Source organism: Pangasianodon hypophthalmus, chromosome 19 (assembly GCF_027358585.1).
Source record: "Pangasianodon hypophthalmus isolate fPanHyp1 chromosome 19, fPanHyp1.pri, whole genome shotgun sequence".
In the NCBI taxonomy this organism is placed as follows: domain Eukaryota; kingdom Metazoa; phylum Chordata; class Actinopteri; order Siluriformes; family Pangasiidae; genus Pangasianodon; species Pangasianodon hypophthalmus.
In genome coordinates, this window is record NC_069728.1 from 12,312,092 (window position 1) to 12,339,716 (window position 27,625).

Sequence of the window (27,625 nt, forward strand, 5' to 3'; positions counted from 1 at the left end):
GTTTTAAGAAATCAGAAGTTCCTCTCTAGAAAAGGTAGATTCTCTAAAACAAAATGGCATTCTGGTTTATATTTTCAATGCATGTAGCCTACTTTTTAAATTGACAGTAGTAGTGGATAGCATGGCCATGTAATGTCCCTGTAATTTCACTACGGCTGTATGAATTGTGTAGCATTGCTGCCTCAAAGCTCCAGGGTTCTCAGTTCAGTGCTGAGATCAGGTTACTGTCTATGCAGAGTTTCACATGTTTTATGTGGGTTTCCACAGGGGCATCTCTGGTTTCCTCACAAAAACATGCCAGTAGGTGGATTGGTGACTCTGTGTGTGTATATGTGTGTCTACGGTGCTCTATTGGACTGGCGTCCCACCCAGGGTGTAGTGAATGAATTGTTGGATAGTTTTTGGTATTTGTTCCCTGTTCACCAAGTATGAAAATGAAACAAATCTTTTGCACATTTATATTACATTTATATTGTCCTTTAAATCCAATGTCTTGTTGAACATTCAGAAGGAAAAGAAGGTTTTCCTGTTTAGCAAACCACTCAAATATTAAATGAATACTGCCTCATTATGATTGGTCATAAAAATAAGTGTCAGGTTTTATTTTAACAAATAAAAATAAAATATTTTGTTTTGCTTATTTGAGATAGGTGCTAACACCCACCCTACATGCCATGAGCGGGTAAACTCTTCAATTTTTTTAATCAGGAAAGATAAATGCATGAGTCACTCACATCATAGAGGACAGCTCCAATACATTCATTTCTGAATAAGCATCTTTGTCAATACACACTGTTTATAATAATATATTCATAATAATACAGGGCAAAACAAAAGGTGTAGTAAAAATACTCAAGACTGTAATAAATTAATCAACCGGCAAATTGGAAAGCAATGCATTTACTTCTTAAATTAGAGATCAGCCAGAGCCTCCTGTTTATAAATTGCCATCTCAATGTGAAGAAAGACCAAACCTCCTTTTTCTACCAAGGAACCAAAAGTCCATTCCAGTCTAGAACTCTTTTTTGTGGATAGTAATCCAATAGAAAAGAAAAGACTGAGAAGGGCTGAACAAAGTAGTTCTGGTAGAGTCTGCTGAGTAAAGAAATTTATAAAACTCAAATGAGGATTAAGGTTCTGTCCAAGGTGTACATGTAAAACTCAAAATCAACTGCGATTGTTTCAGAAAGTTATTCCAAGGTTAGAGCATTAACTGTGGTCATCAGTTTTCCCGATATCCTCTGTTGTGCTCAGCAGGGCAGCGGATGACATGTTACTACTGCACCAGCAAGTCAGTGCTTCCACTAAGGCTCTCCTGAGGACAGCTGGAGTTAGAGCTAGGGGTGTTGATTAGAACCACAGTAGGAGCTAGTCTTACTCAATTTTGCTGGCCTGAATTCTCACAAAATGGTGATCATCAGTGCAGCACGACAGTAGGACAGATGAAAGCCCTTTCAAGGCAGTGAGATGGCAAAGAAATGGCACATGACAGCAAGCCATAGTAGTTATCACGCACTTCTGAATTCAGATTTTTACAGTTGGGATCATAGTTAGTGGGGCACAGAAAAAATTTCCAGAACAGGACAAAACCCAGTTATGACCTCTTGCCTTTGGGGAACTTGTTCTTCTGACTCCCCGAACTCCAGCATAAATGGTTGAACATAAATTTAGATATGGATCTAATGGCATGGCAAAACAATTTTAGTACCACCTCCTCACTTCCAGATATTGATGGGCCGTTTTAATGCCCGTCCAATAAACAGGGCCAAGCTGAAAAATATTACCAAAGATGACACCAGATTTGGTAATATGTGGGCACTGGGCCAACCTAGTGCAGAAGGGATCATCCATTATATCCATCAAAGCTATAGTTTTAAACACTTACCTCAGCATATTAGCCCTTCAGACTACCCTGTTCTCCCACTCCTGTGTGTTGTGAGGGAACAGACCCATTTTACTGAATGCATGTGTATAATAGCATCAGTAGCATGATCAGCACATGGGTCATTTGTGCTCTAAATAGAGCTGTGGTTGGCACTTTTACTAGCATTTAATTCTTTTCATGTTTTTCAATATGCTGCCACAATTAGCCAGACTCCCTTGGGTGGTCACTCTTAGATGGAGCTTCTGGAGCCTGGCCAGTGCCTGTGGCAGCTTTCACTGCAAGCTTTGTCCTTCCTCAGTACACCGTGAAGATTTACAAAAAAATACATTCACCAAAAATTGGAGGATAAATTGCCTTTCCACAATTTTATTTTTAAAGAAAAGAACTTGCATATGTGGATGTATAATGTAAAATGTGTTCACATGTTCTATTATGAAATTATTCTTGCGTTGCCTGGTTACACGGTCAGAGTTATAAGTGTTATAAGATGTCCTCTATTTTGCTCAGCAGGACATCAGAAGACATGTTACTACTACAACAGCAGGTCAGAGGAAGGAACTAAGGCTCTCCTGAGGAAAGCTAGAGTTAGAGCTAGGGGTGTTGATTAGAATCACAGTAGGAGCTAGACTAGCTCGGTTTTGCTGGCCACAATTTTGACAAGATGGTCATAGAAAGGTTTTGTTCTCAAATAGTACATAGCTCCTTAAGACGAGCCAGGATATACAGTATCAGTATACAGCTTCTCTCATTTCCTTTAGATTCCTGTAAAACTGCTTTGTGGCTATCATTAAAAATACTAGAAAAATAAAATATCCAGATCAAATGATCACAGCATGGTGAAATGGGTTTATTTTTGCTATTTCCACATTACGTTATTAGATGTAGATATATAATACCTACTTTTACCAATGACCAGACTGACAAGAAACATTGTGGAGGTGGTTGCTTCTTTATTCAGAAAACAGATGAACATCATGATCTCAGCAACCCACACACTGAATGTGCGTCTGTACAGTGTATTTATTTTCACCTGAACTTGATGTAATCAAAAGATATTCAGAGTACAGACACCAGTGCAGACACAGCTGCCAGTGAACTACATACACTCATCAGCCACTTTATTAGGAACACCATGCTTATACTAGTTGGGACACCTTTAAGAACAGCCTCAAAACTCTGTGGCATGGATTCCACACAGTGTCGAAAGCATTCCTTTAAATTCTGGTCCATGTTGTCATGAATGCATCACATCATCGCTGCAAATTTGTCAGCTGCACAATCATGCTGTGAATCTCTGCATTCTACCATAGGTGCTCTATTAGATTCAGATCTGGTGACTGGGAAGGTCCACTGAAGTACACTAAACTCATTGTCATGTTTATGCATTGTAAAATGGTGCATTATCATGCTGGAAGTAGCCATTAGAAGATGGGTAAATTGTGGTCATAAAGAGATGCACATGGTGAAAAATTATAGTCAGATAGGCTGTGGCATTCAGATGTTTGATTGGTATTTATGGGCCCAAAATGTGCCAAGAAAACATTCCCCACATCATTACACCACCTCCACCAGCCTGAACTGTTGACACAAGGCAGGTTAGGTCCAGGAATTCATGCCCTCGATGCCAAATTCTGATCATAGCATCTCCATTTTGTAGCAGGAATCAAGATTCATCAGACCAGGTCATATTTTTCCAGTTTTCAGCTTTCCAGATTCCTGTTCTTGGCTGACAGGATTGGAACTCGATGCGGTCTTCTCCTGTTTGAGTGAAATTTACAAGAAAGAAAATTCTTACACCATTTGAATGCAACATTACAATCTTTACTATGGAATCCATAAACACACTTTAATTGGTATTTAAATATACTTTCTTCTTTCTACAATTTCTTTTGACATGTAATAGTCTTTTTATTTACGTCAGAAAATTTTCTCTGTCCTGAAACACTAATTATTGGACTGAAATACTGAATTCATTTTCATTAAGTGCTTTATCTCTGGATCCACCGCAACCTTGACCAGGGTAAAGCAGTTAATGAAAATGAATTCAGTATTTCAGTCCAACAATTCACACTGTGTCTCTCCCAGGAACACTGTGCATAAGGTGGGAATATGCCCTGAATAGGGCACCAGTCCATCGCAGGGCTTCATGCACACACAAATTCACACAATCATTCACACCTAGGGGCAACTTAGAGTCACCAATTTACCTGCTGGCATGATTTTAGGAGGTGGGACCTCTCAAACAATTCTGACCGTTAACTTCTATACCTTGTGTGACATCCAATTCAATTCAATTTTATTTGTATAGTGCTTTTAACAATGGACATTGTCACATAGCAGCTTTACAGAAATAAGTAGATTCAACCAAAATAAATGGTAAATATGTGAATTTATCCCTAATGAACAATCCAGAGGCGACAGTGGCGAGGAAAAACTCCCTGAGACGGTATGAGGAAGAAAGCTTGAGAGGAACCAGATTCCAAAGGGAATTCCATCCTCCATCCTCATCTGGGTGCTAATGGATAGTGTGATTATAAATAATTCCCTTCTATAACTGTGTACTATATGGATAAATAGTGCGATTGTGCAACCAGTAAACTCATCACAGGTGCATCACATCCTCTTTGCTTCTTAGATCATGTCTCCTGTCAGTCTGCAGAAAACTTGTAACTTGTAGGAACATAATGGAGCAGCTTTACTTCACACTGACTGGTAATCCTGGTACGTGCCGTCCCTGGGCGATGACTAGACAACTGTTGCCAGCTCCTGCTTTCCATAGTGGTTCTAAGGCCAAAGGTTAAAAAAGATACAACTTAGAGAATGAAGTAATATACCAAGGAGATATTTTCACAATATTTCATGCATTCTTAGGAAAAACGCTTGAATCTGTATACATATCTTAATAGCTTCTGCTGTCTTTGGAACAGAGCAGCAAAACAACTTTCTCTGGTGCATCTTTGCTTCACTTGTCCGTGCTGCCAAACAGATAACGCCGTGAATGTCTTTGCTCACAAACCATGAATGGAGGCTTAAATTAAGAAAATGAAACAACACAGTTGTTTATCAGGGCTACTTTGCTATACATGAATTCAGTAATAAACCCCCTTCGCTGCTCACCACGTACATAGTTTTATTTACGTTTTGTAATGAGCTGAGTTACAGCTAATAACTCAACAGTCCTGACTTCAGTTTTGCAAGAATTCCTGACCTTGTTAATGGGTAATTAATCAAAACCAAACTGATTAAATGGGAATGCTATCAACTAGCAGCTGCAGCCGGCTTGTAACCAACTTCCTGTATATTTTCTGCTGTAATAACTTTGCGTATGTCTGGCCCACGCGCCTTTCTTTTCCCTCTCAGCGTCGCTGCAGCAATGTCCTGCTCACACGCAGGCTGCAGCCTACGCGCCTCCAAAGCCACGGGCGATACTATCGTCAATCAGAGATAAATACAGGGCATGACAGAACGATGGCATATTGCATATAATCACACAAGACTACTTTTTTTTTTTAGCAATTTTTATCCATTAATCCTCCAACTGACCCTGTTTCTATAAGTACAGCAGTTTCATGAAGCATGTACAGAACAGTTTGTATGTCAGCCCTGGTCCTCTTATCTACACTTATAAAATAAGGAATAAGGGACATCTGTGTGTTCTCTCCACCTCTCACTCTTCATCTACCCCACATGGAATGTTTGAGGGCATAGTGTAACAACACTGCGGCACTCTGGGTAAACACCCTGCGTCCCTGTTTCAATTGTCAGCCAGGTTCAAGCAGTGGAGAGCAGCGGGTCAGCGGACAGCAATTAGTGGACACAGAGGGTAGAGCTCACACAGCTCAGTGCTGCTGGCTCAAGAGCAAACAAGGCTACAAAGCCGTTGAGTCAGTCTCTGCAGCTGCCTATGCAGCGAACGAACACTCCTTTCTTTCTCTCTCACTCTGTGGACCATCACAGCCATTTTGGAATTTTTCAGCTGGTCTCTTTTTCAGACACTCATTATAAACACATTCAGCCAGCCAAAGTTACGCTCAGGCTCTTGATGACAAGAATGTGTGAAATCCCATGCCATGTTCCCACTAATAGCAGGCAATGGTGTGAGAGTCACTGTTTATTCTCTGATAATTGCAGCTTGGCCAGAAATGCTTTTTTTTGGCCTTGTTTTTGTCTCTATTTTTAATTTGTCTCTGTTTTATTTAACAAGTTTCAATTTGGCTTTCCTATAGTCTGTTAATTGCAGTTATTTTTTTTAAACAGTTGTGAAATGAACAGGGTAAAGTATAGTCGAATTAAGACTTTTTTTAAAATTGGAGAAAAAAGGAAAAATAAACAAAGCATTACTTTATAATGGTAGTAACCGTATTTTTTTTTGATAAAAGTGCAGTGGTAGTGTGGGTGCCTCACCGGTCCAGGGTTTGGGGTTCAGTCCTGAGCTTGGGTTACTGCCTGTGTGGAGTTTTGCATGTTCTCTCCATGTTGGTGTGTATTGTCCTTTGGATATTCTGATTCACCAAAAAAAGAAGAAAAAATTGCCCCTAATGAAAGACTTGGTTTGATGCCATATGATGGATTAATGCTCCATACAGGGTGTGTTCTTGCTTTGCACCCAGTGTTCCAGCCAGGTGTGGCTGGTATAATTGAGCTAACTTTTAAAGTAAAAAAAAAAAAAGAACATCGGGTTTAATTTTTGGAATCTATATCAGATTATTTGCTGTTAACAAAGGTTTTAAGGCAGGATTTTTATATAACAAAGCACAACAGCACCACCAGTGGTTTTAAGAAAAATGCACAGAATGGTATGAAGAAGTGAGGCTGGGGCTGATTTCTTTCTAAATTCACGCAGCCTATCAGTAACAGTCATGTCAGGTGATTACACAGAGTGAAACACCCCCTAGATCCAATCTTTATGTGGGCTGATAGAGTATTTTTCAGCCCATTTTCAGCCCACTGACATATCTGTAATATATCATTAGCAGCGATTGTCCTTTTTTCCCCAAAACGCCCTTGAGAATGAGAAGCTAAAAATAAACTAAGCACACATTGTCCAAATACAAATTACATAAAAGGGCAGACAACAGAACTGTCACTAAGCTTAGTGTTTTTTTTTTTGTTTTTTTTTAAGGAAATGCTTTACAGTTTTTCTGTTTGGTATTTGGAGGAAACACAGCATGAACCCAGTAGAGCATTATGGACTTGAAACACTATCATGAATGCAGCTGCCTATCTGCCTTTAAGTGTGTGTGATCAGTGTTATGCCATTTATGTGGTCGCTGTGATATAATGCATTGCTCAGCCTTAAAAATGTGTCAGTTTATATGTCCAGAAATATTAGTTTTTAACTTCTAATATTACGACCTGCTATCACTGCTTTTAGGATTCCTGAATCAATCCTGGATCGACCCTGAACATGATAAAGCCGTTAATGCACATGAATGATTGATTTTTTTTCTTGTTCTGTTGACTGTTTGTTTACTTTAGCGCTTATTGGAGCTTTTGAGTTACAGTGTTTACTTTTTTGGTTTTGCTATAGTATTCCTGGCTTCACCTGTCACACTGTCCAAACAGACCTTCTTTGTGAGGTGGGACGGTGTTGTAGTTAGAAAAGCAGTGTGTGACCTTTGGTGAGGAGTAATCTCAGTGGGTTGTGGAAGAGATTTACTCACAGTTCGTGTCTTGGCATGTGTAGGCAGCATCACTGCAGCCATGCGCAGCATATCAATTAGCTGTCCTACTGACAACGTTTCATCTTTGTTGTCAAACCCTCAGATTCCCCTGGTTGTGGACGATACAGGAACAGTGGTTGATATTTCTTCTTAGCATTATACTGTATTTCACCTCTACTGAGATTTAAACCTGCTTCGATAGTTCAGTTCAGTTCAATTTTATTTGTATATACAGTGCCATAAAACAGCATTACAGAAATCCATATGTAGATTTAGATCTCTAATGAGCAAGCCAGAGGCAACAGTGGCAAAGAAATCCTGAGACTATATGAGGAAGAAACCTTGGGAGAAATCAGGCTCTAAAGGGAATCCACTCTTCTGGGTGACACCAGATGTCAGGTAGTACTAAGTGTGGTGACAGGATGTTCAGTATGAGCATCCTGGTGACTTAAATAGAAAAGTTACATCAATATTTATGCAGGGAAAGTGTAACATATTCAGAGACTGATTATGCACACGCTTAAGTCAGTTTTCCATGATTTCCATTTAGATTATGCAAATTATATGTGTGTAGTTCACTCCTCCAAGGCCAGATTTTTTTATTGAGCGTCTAGACCACTGCCTTTAAACACAAGCACTTGCCTTTAAGCCCCAGAAAAATCAGAGATACAAAATGTGGACTGAAGGAAGGAAATTGTGTTAAATGTAATATGATGATGTAATATGAAGCATTAAGCAAGAGAAAATTTAAAAATAAGAAAAGAATATGATGACATATGAATGAGAAGATTGCAAGCATTGAAATAAACATCTAATAGGAGTTTAGTATATTGCCAATTTTATGCTGCATGAATAGTCCTAGTTGTAATGATCATATTAAAAACTAAAAAAAAATGGTTCGTTTAACAATATGGCTTCCATTATTCAGCAGCTTATAAAATAGCACTTCCTATTATTTTGCAATTTAGCTTTTATATTCTGCTACAACAGTTGCATGCACAACATAAATGAAGCCACAAGATGCTACATTGAAGTCATGAAATGAATGACACAAACTATCAGACAGTGGCGCTGGACTTAATAATGCTCCTCGCTTGATATCGCGCAAGAAAAATGCACTTAAGTTCGAGGTCAGAATTGCTGGTGACTGAGAAATACTTATTTTCTACAAACTCCACCATGCTTGGATAGCTCTTGCAGATCTCTCTGAATATAGCTAGTTATGTCTGAGGTGTGAATACCAGTTTCATTTCAGAATTAAATCCTCACTATGCACACCTAACTCAACTCTGAATACAGTTCGTAGTGAATATGTACTGTTATAAGCACAGAAATATGTTTATGATTACAGTGCAGTTGTTAGGTCTACAGTATCTAGGTGAGATCATACACCGAAGCAAGGGTGAGACTTGGGTATAAACTGCTTTTGGGAAATGTAAATATAGTATTCATGTGGGACCATCCACAACAAAAGAAAGTGAGTCACAAGTGCAGTAAGCTCCAAGAGCATCAAGATGAATCAGACAGGTCTGTAGGGTGATAAGAGGCATAGCAGTTTATAATGGATTTTTGAATGACTCAAAACTGAAACTACAGAGTTTCCCAAAAGTCTCCATACATAGAGGAAATGAACACTTTTTTAGCAAAATGTCTTCCAAAATTTTTCATACTTATTTTATATTATATTTTTTTCAGATAGCCCTTAAGAATGCCTTTCATAAAAGAAGAACGTATTCAAATCATTCTCATGGCTGGATTGGGAAGCTATCACAGAATTGCTGTGGACTTTAACAGGAAACATGGCAATCACATCACACACGACACGGCTGCCAAACTTATTAACAAATTCAAAAAGACTGGAATTGTTGCAGACCAACCGAGAAGTGGACGTCCACGAACATCCACTGACGAAGGCACAACCAACATGGTGCTGGCATACGCAGTCCTCTATGTATGAAGACTTTTGGGACACCCTGTAGATGTTAAAACTATTTATTTACAGATGCTATACTTAAGACATCTGTATACTGTGGTTCACAGACGTATCTGTTTATCTATCGGCTCAAATTGGTTTTAATGCATTTTACCCAAATAACATTTCAAACTCAATTGACATTGAATGTCCATAGTTAGCTGTGTGTAGGAAGTGTTGTTTACATGAGTGAAGTGGTGAAGATTAAATAAGAACTGAATTCATCTTACTGACTCGTGTCTGTCTTGGATCCTCCACTGCTTGGGCCAAAATGGACGAGAGCTTCAGAGTCCTTAGGAGTAATTTCTGATTTCCCCTTGAGATCAATAAAGTGTTATCTAATGTTGGGACTTATATAAAACGATATATATATATATATATATATATATATATATATATATATATATATATATATATATATATATATATATATATAATATACAGCAGTGAAAAGAGTACAAAAGACACTGACTTGAGTAAAAGTACTGCTACTGTAGTAATAATTCACTTCGTTAAAAGTAGTGATCAAGAAAATGCCTCAAGTAAATAAATCATCTGGTGAATAACTACTTGAGTAATTACTTTACAAACGACCTTTTTGTATGTCTACAATTGACACAACTATTCTGATGTTCTATATCTCAGAAATGCATTTTAATCCAAGTGAACACCATTTCAACTCTCAAGAGTATAATATAAAGAAAGGTCAAATTAGCTAGATAGCTAGTTTAGCCAAAGGCTGCTAGGGCTTTAGTAGCTTGTTAGGTTTGTTAGCTAGCTAGCTCATAGTAATTCATACATGTTTCTAGCTACATAGTTAGCTATCTAGCAAAAGTGCCACCGACTTATTGTCCTGAAAGTTGTCTGTAGGCTATAGCAGAACTTTATCACTACCATCAAATGACATCCTAAGTTTAAGACACGGTTTGCATATTGTAAAAATGTTCTAAAGACCTAGCTAGCTAGTTTAGTTCAGTCTGCTAGCTAATGGCTTACCTGTATATATTTACTCTGTAATGGTGTGCCTTCCTGGCCAGGTCTCCCTCGAAAAAAGAGATTTAATCTCAAGGGACATCTTGGTTAAATAAAAGTTAAAGTAAAAAAAAAAAAAAAAGTATATGTTTCCACAGATTGGATGTTGAGCTGTGAAATGCCGATAGCTCCATGGGTTTGGGCTTGATTAGTTTGCAAATCATTAGCATGCTGTTTTCTTTAAAGCATTTAAAACTGAAGATACCTGACATGGGACAGGGATACTCAGGTACTGTATCTCCACTGTCTCTAAAATTGCTGCTGCTAACTAAAGCATTTGGCAGCTGAAGTGTAGCCTTTTGGCAGGAAATTGCATTATGATTGGGTCTTGAAATTCAGTTAAAATTTGCACATACTGTCTTTTAGTTGACTTACAGCCTTAAAAAAAAAACTCAAGTAAGATTAAAAGTGCAATGCTTTAATTATACTCAGAAAAGAACTATTACAATGAACCATGTACCCTAGTACTGTATTGAGAGAATATGTAGTTTTGTTACTTTCCATCCCTTGTATATAACTGGCACAACTATTCGGAAAATGGCTTGAAACCTAATTTGGTGTGTAGATATGGGGAAAAAATGGAATATCCCTTTGAAAAAAAAAATCAGAGTGTATTAGAACTCACCTAATGCCAGACCAAAAGTTTATTTCCTTGATATATCACTTCACATTACCCAAAGGAAGAGGAAATGAATGGAAAATATAAATCACTACAGCAGTCCTTTTTGTGTTTGTATGGAGATAGGTTACAGTTCAGTCAAACAGCAAAAATGAGTCAATAAACTTTCCATCTCATAATTTATTTAGGCTGCACATTCACAGAAATAGTGTTCTCCATAGTGGATGTTATAAGGCTCAAATGTACAGTAATTGACTCCTGTATGGCTGGAAATCGATCACCCGCTGAGCTGTGTCTTAGTGTATTCCGGAAATAAAAAATGGAAAAAAAAAAAGAAAAAGAAAGTCAAGGTCTATCTCCACCCACAACACTGTGTTGGTAAACACAAGCCAAATGTAACGGGTATTCACCAATTTGCAGCAGAGACGATCCATCATTTCTGAGTGCTTTGGAGATTACAATATGAAGAAGCAGTAATATGAGCAATGTTTCATCTCAGTTTATTGCTTATTAGTTGTTTATAGTTTTTCAATCAAAACAAGACACCGGGATTAATGAATGTCAGTCTATTAAAAAAGTGAATCAAGAGAGTCATTTGGCATTCTCCCAGCCTCTTGTATACTGTCTTTACATTGAGACATGAAACTGTTACTATAAAAATTATTAAAGATTCACACATTTGTGAGCAGAATATCCTCCACTTGAGGAAAAAAAAAATCTGCAGTCTCCTTCTGCTTTCATCCAAGGTGATATTTCTATCTAATTTGGTACGACTGGATATATGAGAATGTAATAATCACATCAAACATAATGCAATTTCCATTTCATGGGCTGCTAACCTCATCCCATGATATACTACAATTCCAGGCAATCATAGTGGCTGGACAGACTGCAGCACCAAAATGGTATCACAGCCTTACTCTTTGATGGAGGTGAGCAGATTTCATGAGACCGTCATTTCCCTGTAGTGAATCAGATGCACAAGTGTGACTTGAAGCAGATGGACAGAAACACATGCATACATGCTGCCATTGAGACCAGCTGGACAGAAGTCTGATTTTGACTCAATTTGGCCTTTTACTTGTGTATTTGTGATTACTACGCTGGCTTTTGTGCAGATTGTACCATGATGCTGCAAGGTTGCTCCAATATAAAAACAGTAAAAATGCCCAGCAGTTGCTGAGCAGTGCATGAGTTTGTTAAATGGAGAGAGATAGGACTAATGACTTGGGCAGACTCCAAAGTGCCTGTAGATGTGAAAGCTCCTATTGGCTTGGAACATGCAGGCCCTTCCTCCACTTGTTAACTCTTTCCCCCAGACCCTTTCTTTCAGGCCTCCGCTTTTCCACCCATCCTCCCCTTTGTTCAGGAAGGGCACCTGCAGTCATTCCGCAAATCTTTGGTAGAATGCTTCTCAAAAAAAAAGAGAAAGATAGAGAGAGAGAGAGAGAGAATGACATAGAGAAGTGGGCAGTCAAACAGCATATTGTAATGTCATTAAATAGAGTCAGTGTAATTCTGTACGTCTGACTACAGCTAAAGGGCTTAGCATGCCAATGTGGTCCACTCTGGCATTGCTGAGATAAAGTGGAGTTGCAGTCCGAAAGGACCTTTTTTTGACAAATGGGAGCAACACTCACATGATCACTGTCACCATGATTGTGCCATACAGCTTTCTCTTTCAAATTAATGCTAGTAGTCTGGAAAAACTCTCTGGAAATGAAATTGGAATAGAAAACCTCCTTTCACTAACTCACAGCATATTGGCTTGTTTTAATTAGAATTAATTAGTTAAAGCTGCAGCATGTAATATTGTCAAATTTCACCTTCTCTGTTAAAAAAAGGTAGTTACAAGCTACATTTTTTCATAATGTGATTTATGCTGCATCCTTCTCCACTGCACAAATTAATCTCACAGTTGTGAGTGCAATTCAGAGAGAATTCAGGGCTGCACCCCACTTCACACAATGCACACTAAATAATGACACCATTGGTGTACTGACAAACTACTTAGTACATACATCATCACATTAACCATTGTAGTCTCATAGCTCTCTGCTTGTATGTCTGCATCAGAGATGGCTCCATGAACATTTGGTGTGTAGATATGAACTAGCCTGCTAAATGTAACCAACTAGCTAAATTTCAGTGCAAGGGCGATTACTATTGCATCTGGTCGCTTTTGATGTGTGTATTTTTTACGTGATGTGTGCATTTTATTGTGTGTTGTCTGTGTATTTTATTATCTGTGTATTTTGTTCTCCAGTCTGTGTTAGCATGCTTGTCAACACACAGAACAGTATGACTCACTCTTGTTTGATATAACTCAGTTTAAAATACAGAAATACAGAGAAACACACCGACACCTCATGGTACTCACTAGCCAGCTGCCACAGGTTCTCTACCTAAACAACCTCACTAGGGATCCTCACAACAAGGATAAACTGGATGACTATCGTTCGCTATCTACACACCAATTTATAGAACAAATACATGCTTTACCCATTCAAAAAGAAAAAAAAAATTTAAACACTGGTGAATGCTTTTTCCTCCTATAGTATATCAGTGACTCTCAGTCCTCTTTGGTTTGTTCTCAGTCTCTTAATTTTGTTCTCCCCTGATTACATACAGAAGCAGGTATGATATGCATAGTAATGAACTGCATAATGAAATACATTCATTGTGGTAGGCGAAGAGAGTTTCACAATTGGAAATGTATGCAATATGCATAACTCAGCATGTCTGAATAGTTTAAGGTTAAGGTCACAGTTAGGGGTCAATGCACTTTGCAAATCACTGACCTAAGCAAGGAAGAAAAAAAGGAAAAAGCAGGCCAAAAGACAGGAGAAAGGCAGTGGCAGAGAAACATAACCAAGAATTGTATAAGTATTTATGCTTAAACAATGCCTGACAATGCAACAACGAAACAGATTTAAGAACATTTTTGTGGATAAAATGTGGTAAAAATCCACATGGGGCGTTGTTTAGCCACACAGCACACAACTGACTACAATCAGAATAAATATTTGTCTAAAGCTATAAAAGTGGAATATTAAGGACATGTGTTAACAATGATCCAAAGCAACCTTGTGACATAGTTGAAATCAAAACAGTTGGTGCAGAAGTTGGCTAGACGTATGTGTATGCCTTCTGGGTAGTCACTAGGTACTAACTATTAATTAGAGGCTGGAAGCTAGCCATATGTCTGCTGTGCTTATCCAATTAGCCAATAATATATGTCCTGACCCCTTTTAAATGTGCTTATATGGGGCAGGATGGAGACATGTAAAATTAGTTTATTAGGAGAAATCCAACAATCATCGTCATAATTCGAGGCAGCGGCCAATGATATGACGGGGTGGAGACAGAACAAAACAAGACACATGTAAACAATGTAAACATGTATGTAAATAAAATGTAAACAAAGCACATGGAGACATGGAGACATGCTTAAATCATCATATTACCAAGAAAAATGATGGGTGAATACTGATCTTTATGTATATACTTTACTTTATGTATAAATTTATGTAGTCCCTTGTAGTTCTGTGTTGTTCAGTGTTTGTCTTACGTAGCACCTTGGTCCTGGAGAAACATTGTTTCGTTTCACTATGTACTAACTGGTGGTATATGGTTGAAATGACAATAAACTCCACTTGACTTGACTTGACTTGATCTATATACAAAACAATAGAGCAGGCAGTTCACCAGACAGAAGGACAACTAGTTTCTGGCAGTTCATTCATCCACATCAATCTAAATCTTGCTCTAGCCGAGTATTTCTACTCTCACTGCAACTCTAATGAATACTAAAGATACATAAGTAATGCGGAAACATAAGAGATGTTACGAAGATTGGCCATTACTACACAAAGTGTATTGATGTCAAGATGTAAGGAGAGGAGAGCAGAATTCGCCACATAGGTGAGAGCTGAATGTTTAACAAACCAAGAAAACATACCTGTGCGATAGAAAAAAATAGAAATGATGGGCAAATTAGTCAAAGATACTGGCATCTCTTCCGACATATGAATCTTACATAACTGAGTATATAAACTGAGTAGATCAGACATTCGTAATTTGTAAACAATTTCTTTAGCTGGCGTATGAAAGACATATTCTTGAACTGCTGCTAACATTCCTGTCATAATGAATACAGTTCAAAATGCTTGTTGAGACATTAGTGTGCTGACACAAAGGTTTTGGAGCACAGAAGACACACCAGCAGCATCTTCACAGTGACCCTTGTAGTGAGTTGCAGTGTAGATGTCTATATGAAGGTGAAATATATTTATGACTTACATAATGACTGTAGGTTGCCCATAGAGGCTGTCGGAATACAAATTTAAGAGTCACTGCTAAACTATATGTGTATAACATCAGCTGAATGATTATGTTGAGCAAAGTTTCTAGAAGGAGGTTTCTGCCAGTTCCTGTTCTCTTTATTGTGAGTCAAACACACATTGTGACTGATGCTACCACCTTTTGTCTGTGATGGCTCTTGGTGCCCCTGCACCATTCTTTGAATTGGTGGCCATTGTTCAGTATTATCAATACCTGAGGTATGGACTTTTCTTTATCTCTATGATAATGAAGTGTCGGAGTGGTATAGCTATGCTGCTTGGATTAGGGCTGGTGAAACTGCAGAGTCTGGGGTGGGTTCCTGTAACTGCGTACTTCCTTTGCATGCTTTGTTTAAGGTTGTCATCTGAGTGCTTTTGTCTCCACCCCTAAGGCTGCCCCCTAGTTATGTATATAAAACTACAATGTAGAGATCCCTTGTTTAGACTCGATGACTGCAGCACTAAACAGCACATTTTCAATAAAGAATCCTGCGGAAAATATACCCGAGTCTCTTGGCGTTCACTTCTGAGTTTCCAACGAGGCCTTACGCCTCATAAACAGCTACCTCAGAAGATTTGTAATTCATAAAATATTGTAGTCCTTTTATATGTTCAAATGCATTTGTCATTCTTGGGAACACCTAAAATATGACAGATGTATTCACTTACATAAAATATCCTCATACAAACGTAGTTTTTATAAAGTTTAAAACTAACCCCAATGACAAGTTCGTTAAGAAAAAAAAATCATTTTTTATGGTTCCCATTGCTATAAGTAATCTTCTTATACCAGTGAGATCCATAAAATAGCCAGTAAAATTAACATTTAGCTCCATTTATTGGTTCTTATTAAAATTATTGAGGAGAGGACATTTTACCCCAAGGTGCATTTTGCTCCATGTGACCCTGTCACATTTTTTTTTTTTTTTAAATTTTGCTGAAAACTGCTGAATCCACACAAAACCCTCTTAATTGTAAATGACTACTTGTTAGTCCCAAGCATTTTTAAAAAAGTCACTGCAAAAGTGATTTCACTGTGTCTGATGATTGCTTTATTATATTTCTGTTTTTTTTTCTTGTAGATTCGATGGACTAAGACAGCAGGCAGCGTGTCAGACCGTTTCCAGGATTCAAGTGTCTTTAATGAGACACTTCACATCGCTAAGATCCAGCGGCACCAAGGTGGACGCTATTACTGCAAGGCTGAAAATGGCCTCGGCTCACCAGCAATTAAGTCTATCAGAGTGGATGTCTACTGTGAGTATTCCTCACATTCGATGACTGCAAATTCGAATAAAAAAAATCAAAATAAAGATAAAATATATATATATATATACACACACACACACACACACACACATATATATACATATATATATAAATATATATATATATATATATGTATGTATATATATATATATATATATATATATATATATATATATATATATATATATATACATATATTCATATATCCATATTCAGGATTTCAGTTATATAAGAAAGGGCTTTAACAGGGCTTTGCTGTATATGAATATTTAGTATTATAGAATATAGAATATTTAGCCATGCAATCTTTCTGGCATTGATTACGATTGACTACTTCAGGTTACACTTTGCACTGCCTCAAAGGCTTTGCACTTTGTTACTTATTGACATCTCAAAATCTGCTTATGGATCACATATTGATTCATTTATTTGCTACATCAGTGCCATCAGTGAAAGAGCTGATTTTATTTGTCAAGGACAAACATTTGCACAGCAAATAAATTCAGAAGCTGAGTGCATTATAGTGTTTTATACCTGTGGGTATTACAAGTAGACTGTTTAAAACCCTTTGCAGTTGTACTCTACATTTAAAGCCTATCCCAAACGAGTGCAAGACTGCAGTGTAGTGAGATTCCCAAAAGTGCTATAGCACGAAAATCGGCATAAGATGGTGTCATAAAAATGAGTACAAAGGTGCCATCTTGTAGAGTCTGTAAATGTTTGCTTCATTCTTATTTGTGCTTAAGTCTCACACGGATGAGATTTTAAGCATTCCACCAGAAATACTGGGGAATACAATTCATGCAGATGTGTTATGGAGCTAATAAAGCAGTAAAAGCCGTTATATTGTAACACATCACATTTAAAATGAAAAATTTGAGTCAGATTTATAAATATGATATGTACAGCTTATATATTAAAAGTAAAAAATGGTGGCTGTTATGCTGCAGGCATTTCACTGCCATGGTTTGGGTCGACTTAGAGGGAAACATCAATAGAGAGTTCTTCTGAATGATCGCCTTTACCATCCACAGGGCACGAGGGCTTACTGAATGGTTTGATGAGTAGGAAAATGAAGTGAATATGCTATTGAAGTCAGGGATTTATTTATCTATTTATACCTAGTATGATGTTCCAGTGATGTGCAGGCACTTATTCTTTCCCAGACTGCCTGTCAGCTCTGATAGGATTGCTCAAATTCTTTAAGGGTATATAAAGAAGTCCCTTTCTTATCTGTTACAGATTTTGCCTTCTAAGTTTTCTTATATATGTTTGTTCTGATGCAAGCTTATGCAAGCTTCAGACTTGACAAGATTACCAGTGAAAGACACTGCATTTCACTTACATTATATGTAGCCTAGTAGCCTGTGCATTTATTACATTAAAGTGCTCCTGTGAAATCTCCACTCAAAACCTTTCATGCAGTTTGACACTTTCTTTCAATATTGCATATGTCACAGCTATTATAATAATAAAAAATCTTCATGAATAATTACTTTGCTTTGGTGGATGTTTGGAATATGGGCACATAATTATTCTCTGAAAGCCAAACATCAAGAACCAGCGAAGTATCTTTTCTGTGGATGAATATCAGGATCCTACATACATCACCTCCCGTTCAGTGGTCAAAAACTGAGTGCAATCAAACGATCATGTTTCTTGGTTCTGATGCAATTCAGCAGCCTCTTTTCCTTTCCATGGCACTCAATTTTCCAATGCACCATTTTTTTTTTTTATAGAAGTGGTCTGTAGTTGTTCCTGTGAGTTCAGAAGAAGTGCATTATCACTGATAACTCTATAGCTAAATGAAAAACATAGAAATTTTTAAAGATGTAAAGTTAATTATGAACTTTATTTGTAACTTGCTCACTCATAATCTGGTTTAAATGTGTAGAAATGAAACTGGTGATTTAATTCTGTGTAGAAGTTGATGCTAAGATGCATCACCAAGAGAGAAGGCATTAAACCATGTCTCACAGATGCTGTATGTTGTGCACTACTACAGGTTCCACTGTTATGCTGTTTAAATTGTGCCTGTAATTTCGATTTCCTAACTAGTAGTTAGCGTAATTATCTTGCAAGTTACAGATTGAACAGTTTTAATTCAGTATGTGCCCACAAGAGCATTAGTGAGGTCAGGTACTGCTGTCTGGCGAGGAAGCCTGAGGCGCAGTTGACGTTCCAATTCCTCCCAAAAGTGTTCAGTGGGGTTGAGGTCAGGGCTTTGTGCAGGCCAGTGGAGTTCTTCCACTTCAGCCTTAGCAAACTATGTCTTCATGGACCTCGCTTTGGGCTCAGGGTCATGCTGGAACAGGTTTTTGGAAATTGTAATGCTACACAGTACAAACACATGCTACACCATACAAACACATCCATCCAAGCAACTGTGTGCTTCCAATCTTTTGGCAACAGTTTGGGGAAGAACCACATATGGGTGTGATGGTCAGTTGTTCGCAACCTTTTGGCCATATGATGCATTAAAACTGTTCAATATGTAACTTGCAGGATAATTAAGCTAACAGCTAGTTTAGAAATCAAAATTACAGGCACAATTTAAACAGCATAACAGTGGAACCTGAGAAGAATCGAATATCCCATTCATATTTAGACCTACCAATGTTTTAACGTCTGAGTGTAGTGCAAAATTATGCAAAAAAAGCTTCTTTTTTCTTTTTCCCCCAATAATAATGGTAGATAAGCCAATCGACATACAAGTCTGGAATGATTACCAGTTGCTCAGGTGTATTGAAATCTCCAACATTAACTAACCTCCTGGAAGCCCTCTCCATTCTCTCCCATCTCAAATTAGTAATCTGATGTCTCAACTCAGTTTTCCTGCTTGAAAGATGTGGCCTTGCTGTCTGTCGTGGTAAATGGAGAATGTTTTGAGTTCATTAACATGAAATAAAATCTATCAGTGTATGTTTAGTTAACATTATACAAGTATACAGTTAGCAGCAATTAATTATATTTGTTAGCAGTGCCACCAAAAATGTTTTGTAATGTGCATATATACAGGGTTTTGCGGTGACCACCAGGTGCCTCTTTTTTGTTTAAGTTAAGATGTTTTTCTTAGAATAGGAAGAAACAAAGTTTGCAATGTAAATTAACAGACGAACAGAAGAATTAATATAGGTGCACTGTACTTTCTACCTTAGCAAGTCATTTGTGAAACACAATATTGAAAATGTACTGTGCAATAGGTCAGAATAAACTTGTTGGAATAGGGGCTGGAAAAAATAACACACAGTCCACATTTTTGCTTGTTTGGTACACTATTTGCCTTAGCAACAAAGGGGATCACTCTAGAAGTCAGTCATTGAGCAAAAATTATATTTTCTATGTTGACCCAGTTGTCTGTTCTGCAAAAATAACGGTTTCGAGAAAGCAGAACTTCAATCACATGGTGATCCAACTCCTAGTATTGCTTATTTTAGATGCTGGAGAAGACGCAGTAGTGAAGTTTGAAGAGTAGTGGATACAGTTTATAACATACAATATATCCTTGCCTTTGGCCTTGGTGTTTGTACACAATGTGTTTTTCATTAGTTATGGGTTATGTTGAACATCTTGCAGAAATGTAGCTTTCCTCGCAGAGATATTTTGAAGCCGTCGCCCAGCAGTGAAGGTAATTGATGGGCCTTTGCTAGTTCCCACTATTTTTAGTGCTTTAGTGATGCAAAGCCTTGATTGCTAATTAGCATTGTAATTACTACTTTGGACACTGGAGCACATAATGTTTACGGCTTGGCAACATTAATGTTGCTGAACCTTCTCTTTGTTGCAGTGGCACTCTTACTGTCTTTGTGAACGTGCCTGAAATGTGAGTGAACCTGCCAGTTCTGGGATGGACAGTTCCATTAGGTTAAAGCGCTTCGAGATAGACAGATAGTGAGAGACCAGATTAGGTGCAGATGCACAATGGGAGGCAGATGTCAGAGCAGAAAAAAAAAACAGTATGGAAAATCTTAAAGATTCCATCTCTCACTTAGTGGTGTTCTTCTCCTGCTCAAATTGCATGATTGGTTAACTTTCTTTGTTCCAAAGGATTTATATGTGTGATTTCTATGGAATAAGAGGACAAAGAAGTCATCCCTAAGTAGAATTCATACCCCAACTGAAACCAGCCCTTGGGCCTTTCTCACAGATCTGAGAGAACAAGATAAGCACGAGCATTATGACTGAAGCTCCTTGAAGCCAGTCAGGCAAAGCTACCGGGAGTAATCGGCACACTGCTGATCCAGCTCTAGCTGTAGTGGCGTGGTGGTGGGATATGGATTGGGCAATAGTGTGAATTTTTGAGGTAATTTCCCTGGACACTTTGCCCAAGTGGCCTTTGAGCCCAGAGCTGCTCTGATGAGCGCAAAAATCTCTGAATCCTCAGTAATTAATGAGAATTGCTCTTCTCAGTGGCTCAGGAGTGCTGATATTGCCCACTCTCTTACTGATACGCTTTCAGACCGTCTTGAGCACTTTTCTTTTTTTTAGGTTTTATACTACAATGCTTTAAGTGTCTTTAAGTATTTTATAAGATTCAAGATAAACAGCTTCTGTCTGTTTGTAGATAAGCAGTGTGCTATTGCACTGTAGGACATTTTCACAGAATGGTTATTTAGGTAAACAACATTAATCTAGGTAATTTCTCCTCTATTCCTTCACTGAGCCGGTGAATTCATTGAAGTGGTTTCACTAGTGTAAGCAACATCTTTGAAACTTAATGGTTTTCCTGCTATATGTCCCATTATTAAACCTGCACAGCAAAGAGAAAATAACAGAAGCCTAGTGTACAGCTTAGTCCAACTAAACACTGTAGGATTTCTACAGGACGTACAAACCCCCACAGCATCAACTTAATCTGTTCGATTAAAAAAAAAAAAAAAAAAAAAAAAAAGCTTTGGGGGCCATTGTTTTAACCTATTATCTACAAACTTTAGAAATTAAAGTAGTGGAGCAAGGAATGGCTGCACAACTCTTATTGTGCATCTGTATGGATTAATCTTTTGAGGTCATGAACAGAGGCAAATTCATCCACAGTCTTTCCCTAGTGTCCTTTTAAATGATCATCTACAAGGGTACACTTTAGGCTCCTCCATTTATTTATTTATTTATTTATTGCAGAACAAGTCGTGTAATATGATGAAATTCCGATTTCAATGTAGCAGAGACCAGTGTGTTGACCAGTATAACATAACCAGAACACATGCAAAAATAATCAGAACATATCAGTTTAAAATAGCTTGCTTTTTGTTATAATAAATGCAAAATTTCATTTCTCTCATGAATTGTGGGGCAGAAATAGTTCAGTTGGTGTGCAATCTCATTTTAGCTTGAGGGCTTAAGCTGCAGAGGAGAGACAATTGGACAGTTTGGTGCATATTCAAAGCCTTAGAAGACATCATCATAATTTGAATAAACGTTTAAATTAGTTTACATTTAAATCCTTTCTGAAAGCATAACCTATGGTATTAATATAAATATTGTAGTAGTTGATAAATTAGAACATTTATAAAGTCAGTCAAGTTTGATTCAGTGTTACATGCTGTGGCTATTGGAGTCACCAGGAACAGCTTGACCTCAAAGCGCTGTTGTGGATGCTTCATATGTTTTGCTTTGTTAAATAGCACTTTTAAATGATCAGTTTTTGTTAGAATTAAATTATGTAAGTGTACAGCATACAAGTCCCTTTGAGTTAGTTGTTGCTATAGAAACAGTGTTTGAATGAGCACATTAATATCTGCCTGTGAGATATCTTTCAGCTGGCTCTAGTGTTAGAGGCATACTGTTATAGAAAATTAATCAGCGCCTAGACACAGTTGAAAAACCCATACCTCAAGAGCTCTACACAAGAAAAATACGGTTTTCACTAACACTCAATACTGTCAGCTGCCCTACTTAACTAGATAGAGATGGATAGATGGATGTGTGGACAGACAAATGGTGACAAAAGAACACAGAACATAAAATACCCAGTATAAACACACCTTAATTCACATACTACACATGTTTACATATACACAGTGCAGAAACAGAACATCACAACATTGACTAGCATGTTCACATTCAGTGTGTGTAGCATGTACAATTTTGGTTTACATTTCAATGAACATTGCTGTGACAACTCATATAAGGAAGTATAAGGGAACTGGATACAAGTGCAAGAAAGGTTTGAATTAAATAGTAATACAGAACTGGAATAGTAGGAAACCACACAAAAAGACACACAATAAGATCTGAGTACAAAAAAATAACAGGCAACGTGCTAGCCAAGCTGGGAACCATGATGTGTGCTGAGAGGAGGAATTTGTGACAACTGCCACGTACAAAAAACATTTATGTGTTTAAAATTAAGCAGAAAATGAAATCAAATTTTTGAATGGTGACTTGCAAATGGATCATTATTTTTATGGAGACATTTTTTCTGGTTATCCATTCTGAAGCAGGATGGCACATTAGAAAATATTGTGGAACCTGACAGCAGTGAGCAGAAAAGATCCATAATAGTGCTTCTTCACGCAGATTGATGAAATGAGCTGGTGGCTAGAGGTGATCCTGGATTTCAGGCCATGGAAGAGAAGGGGCAAAATTGCTCAGAATATTCTCCATAACTACTACAATTCTCTTCTCTGTCACTGCCCGCAGCGAGTTACTGGAGATGTAACTGCTTTCCTGACTGCTTTATTGAGGTGCTTACCCTAGGGCTGCTCACCACCACCCCCAACACACAATTCTGGAGCCTCACAAACTGTGGTCTGTTGGTCAGATAGTCTATAATCCAGAAGACACCTGGGGCATCAACAATCATTGCACGGAATTTGTTTCCCAATCGGAGAGGAGAGGCCTGAAATCATAGAACATGATCCACACACTGGTTCTGGTCATGTCCAGATGTGAGAACGCTCTGGTGAACGTGTAGATCAGAGCATCCTCCACACCTATGTATGCCTACTAAGCAGAGATGCTTGAGGACCAACCTCTCAAAGGTCTTCTTAATGTAAGTGTAACTGGTCCGTAGCCCTTATGTGTGCTGGGATACGCTGCAACAATATAAGAGGTCTATCAGAGCTGAGGCACTTTCTGCATTCCATCTTGTCCCTGTATCTGTCTTTGCTCTCATAGAGTTTCCTCTTAACCTGTTTAATCTGTACCTATTTCATCTCCTCCTTATCTGCTGACCTGAAGACCCTCTTTTTTGGTTCAACAGGTCTTTCAGATCCTTTGTGATCCATGGTTTTTCAATAGAGAAAACATCACACTTTGTGGGAGCTGTGTTTTCCACACAAAAGTTGTTGTAGTCTATAATACAATGCATATTCATTATTCCTCTGCATGTAATGAACAAAGCATATATCCCAGTCTGTATACTGCAGCCCATTCTCCTCAGCCTCCTTTGTCCACTTCCTCATAGTCTAGCTAGCTCAAAGCTATTTGTACATGCTAGTCAAAAGCACAGACTTTATTTCAGCATCATTTGTAATATAGGACAGTGATCAGTCGAGTCAAGAGTGACAGACACTGACAACGTCTATTGTGCATTTGTATGGATTCATCTTTTGAGGTCATGAACAGAGGCAAATTCATCCACGATCTTTCCCTCATGTCATCTACAGCAGACACAGGATGGACATGGACCTCTGGAAATGAGAATAGAGAGACTGATGTGGATGATGGGTGTGAAAGTGATCACATGTTTTCCATTCTAAACTTATGATCTTTGATAATGTGTCACTAATGGTGTTGTTCCATAAATGACAAATTGGGTTAAGATCATTCCAAATGAGATAATATAGACTCTCCATCTAGTTTATACTGAATTCTAATGATCAGTAAAGATTAATTGCCCTTTCTTTGACAAATAAATTAATTTATTTATTAAACATGGACTGACTGCTGGGTGGGCGGAGCTTCTCAATAGTCTAGCAGTCTGTAGACTATGAATAAAGGCTTACTTACTGATTATTAAATGAAATGCAAATAAAAGCAGTGCTTGTAGATCTTCAGTTTGTTGGTGTCTTTCAGTGGAGCTGGAATTGAGTCTTTAAATGTGATTTTTTTCACTCCTGTAAAATGCTATAACTTTGCTTGTTATTGAGAGAAACCAATTTCATCTCAGAAAATCCTGTAGTGTTTAAATCTTCAAAGAAAATGTCAAAATTTCACCATGTGAAGGGTTTACCCAGACTGCCACGCATATGAAGTAACAACTGCTGGTATGCTTTTCTTTGTTTGTTTGTTTTGTTTTGTGTGTGTGTGTGTGTGTGTGTGTGTGTTTACCTTTTTTTATGCTGACATAGTGTAAATGTTTTTTAAATATAATAATTAATTGTAGTATGCTTTAATTAAAATGCTTTAATGCTTAATGGCTTTAGTCTTTGGTAGTATCACTGTGTGAATAAAATGTCAAGGTAGCGCCGTTACAGCGCCGGACTACAGCCATTGCATGTCACATGACCTCAAGCACCTGAAACATGTTGTTGTCTAATTATCGCAGGTCTTTAAGTCACGTATTGTATAGCACTCCTGGTCGATCTTTAGTCGCTGTCACCTGTATGTGTACCATTTTCATGTTGTTGTCTAGCCTCGTTATTTCTCTTTCTTGTTTCCTAGTTGTTATTTTTCATCTATTTCACTATTAATAAACATTTACCTGCACTTGTATCCATCTCCTACTACCAATTCCTGGCATATAAATGGATATTATGTTGTTGTTGAGGCCCCACCATTCTAACTCTAATGTTTGGATTATTCATAGTTTCTAAATGTGAGAAATTGAACAATTTCCTGAACTGAATCAGGAAAAGTTGTCCGAGTCACATTCCCTGGCATGGGGAACCTTGCTTTCTATATATCCCGGTTTATTCTCCCATTCATCATAACAATTTATAGCATTTATGTACACACTGTGGTTTTGTGTCAGTCTCATCCTTTGGAGGTTCATTTAGTTTGGATGAGCTCATGTGGAATGAGTCAGAGCTGGCTTTATGCATAAGCACACCCCAAGTCAGCAAGGACCTAACACATGTGTCTGAGGCAGAGCCCAGCAGGCCTGGAGCACTGTGCGTTCCTGAGTCTCTAATTGTTTTTGTAATGTGTTCCAGTGTTTGATAAGCTCATCTTGGCACTCCTTGCTCATGGTAGCTTATACACGTGGAGCTGTGGGCCAGGATCTGAATATGTCTGTGGGGTTAATTTAGTTTAAACCCAAAGAGCCACAAACTAAATTCTGAGTAATGCTATAAAAAATGAAATCAATTTATTTAGTGTTCGGTGTTTATGTTTTAGAAAAAAGATGCACCTTAAATGCCTGTTGGACAACTGATTTTGGAAGGAACAAGTTATTTGAGGCAACCCGGTAGATAATAAATACTCAACATGGTGGAATAATGCCAACTGCTCATTGGCAGATATCACTATCCTGAAATTGTAGCTGTCTATTTAAAGCACTGCTAACAGAAATATGATTAGCTTCTATTATATGACTAGTGGCTGCATAATTCATTATCATCGAAGGGATCTTTTATTTATTTATTTATTTGTGATTTCTTATGGTCCGTTTTTAATATTTTAAAAAGAAAATTGTCCACAAATGGGAAGTTCAGGAAGTTCATTTTAACATACTCCACTGTCAGGAGTAGGTGAAGTGAGACATTTATTTTGTCTGGCTTTAATGGACGGTGGGCACTGTGGCTCCAGCTTGTTTTCCTCTGAGATAAATTGTATGGGAGATGAGGCCAGGCAGACGCCACTGTCTCAGGAAGAAGAAGAGATTCATTACTCCGCTGACTTGCCTTGCCTATTGGGCCTCATTATTTCCTCATCTCCATCACTGTGAGGAAGAGTGGAGATGGCTGGCATTGGCGCCATCCATCCATCAACCCCCCTGTGCCACCAACCTTTGCAGATGGCCCAATCAAAAAAATGAGCGGCACCTGTTACTGAAGAGGATAGGAGCTAAGCCACTGGAGAATAAGTGCCACAAGGAGTCACAGGGCAACAGCTGAACAGCAAGAGGATGGTGTGTTTACACTTTGACACTGGTTTCTTTGCTGCCTAATTGACAGACTGGATTTAGACCATCTAATTCTCTGTTCTTTTAAGGTCTTTTAACACCAACCCAGAGTGAACGTTTCCTTGGCTCTATGAATGTAATGTTAGTATCTTAAAATCTAGACTTAAAATCTCTATAATGTTAGCAGAGCTCGCTAACTAAGCTGCCACCAAAGAAGCCTGCTCACTTCCTTCAGACCCTCTTATTTTTATCCGTCCTGCACACATTCTTATCCCCTACACATTTCAGAAGCTGTTTATAAGTGGCTTTGTTATAAACATGTTTTAAAGACTACAAAACCCAGAAGTTCAGTGAGAGCATGATCCCCTAACCATGTGGGGTGCCATGATTGCTCATTATTGGTGGAAATACCCGGCAGGAACTGAAAAGAAGGAAGACACAGAAGTAAACAGCTGATTTGTGCCACGTTTTTCTTATAAATAAGCTAAAAACTTATTGGAATTTAGAACAATTTATTTCTGTACCTTGTAATACCAAAATGCCTCAAAAATACTTTTGCAAACTGCTTTTCTAGTACAGAGGTTTACTTTCTTTCTTCCTATTCTTTGAAAGAGATTTTACTAACAGCAGTTTATAAGACAGTGTGCATGTAAACTTCTCTAGCGTCCACGTCTTAACTAAAACAGACAAGCAGCAGCTTTCTCCCCCAAGACCTCGGTAGTTACCATAAAACCCTGTATATATGCGCCCTTCAGTTTCTACTGTGATGGCTGTTACCTCGCTGTTTGACAACGCTGCATCTGAGCAGGAGAGCAAACAAGATTTTTAATCACTTT

At 38.0% G+C, this 27,625-nt stretch overlaps 1 protein-coding gene across 1 annotated transcript in view; it reads left to right on the top strand.

The window, feature by feature from the left end:
- The window catches only part of LOC113532330 (MAM domain-containing glycosylphosphatidylinositol anchor protein 2), a 181,702-nt gene that overhangs the window by 62,416 nt on the left and 91,661 nt on the right, over nucleotides 1-27,625 (top strand). The window contains exon 3 of the mRNA XM_026923674.3: nucleotides 16,597-16,771. Within this exon, the coding sequence (XP_026779475.2) occupies nucleotides 16,597-16,771 (175 nt within the window). The remainder of the gene's footprint in view (nucleotides 1-16,596; nucleotides 16,772-27,625) is intronic.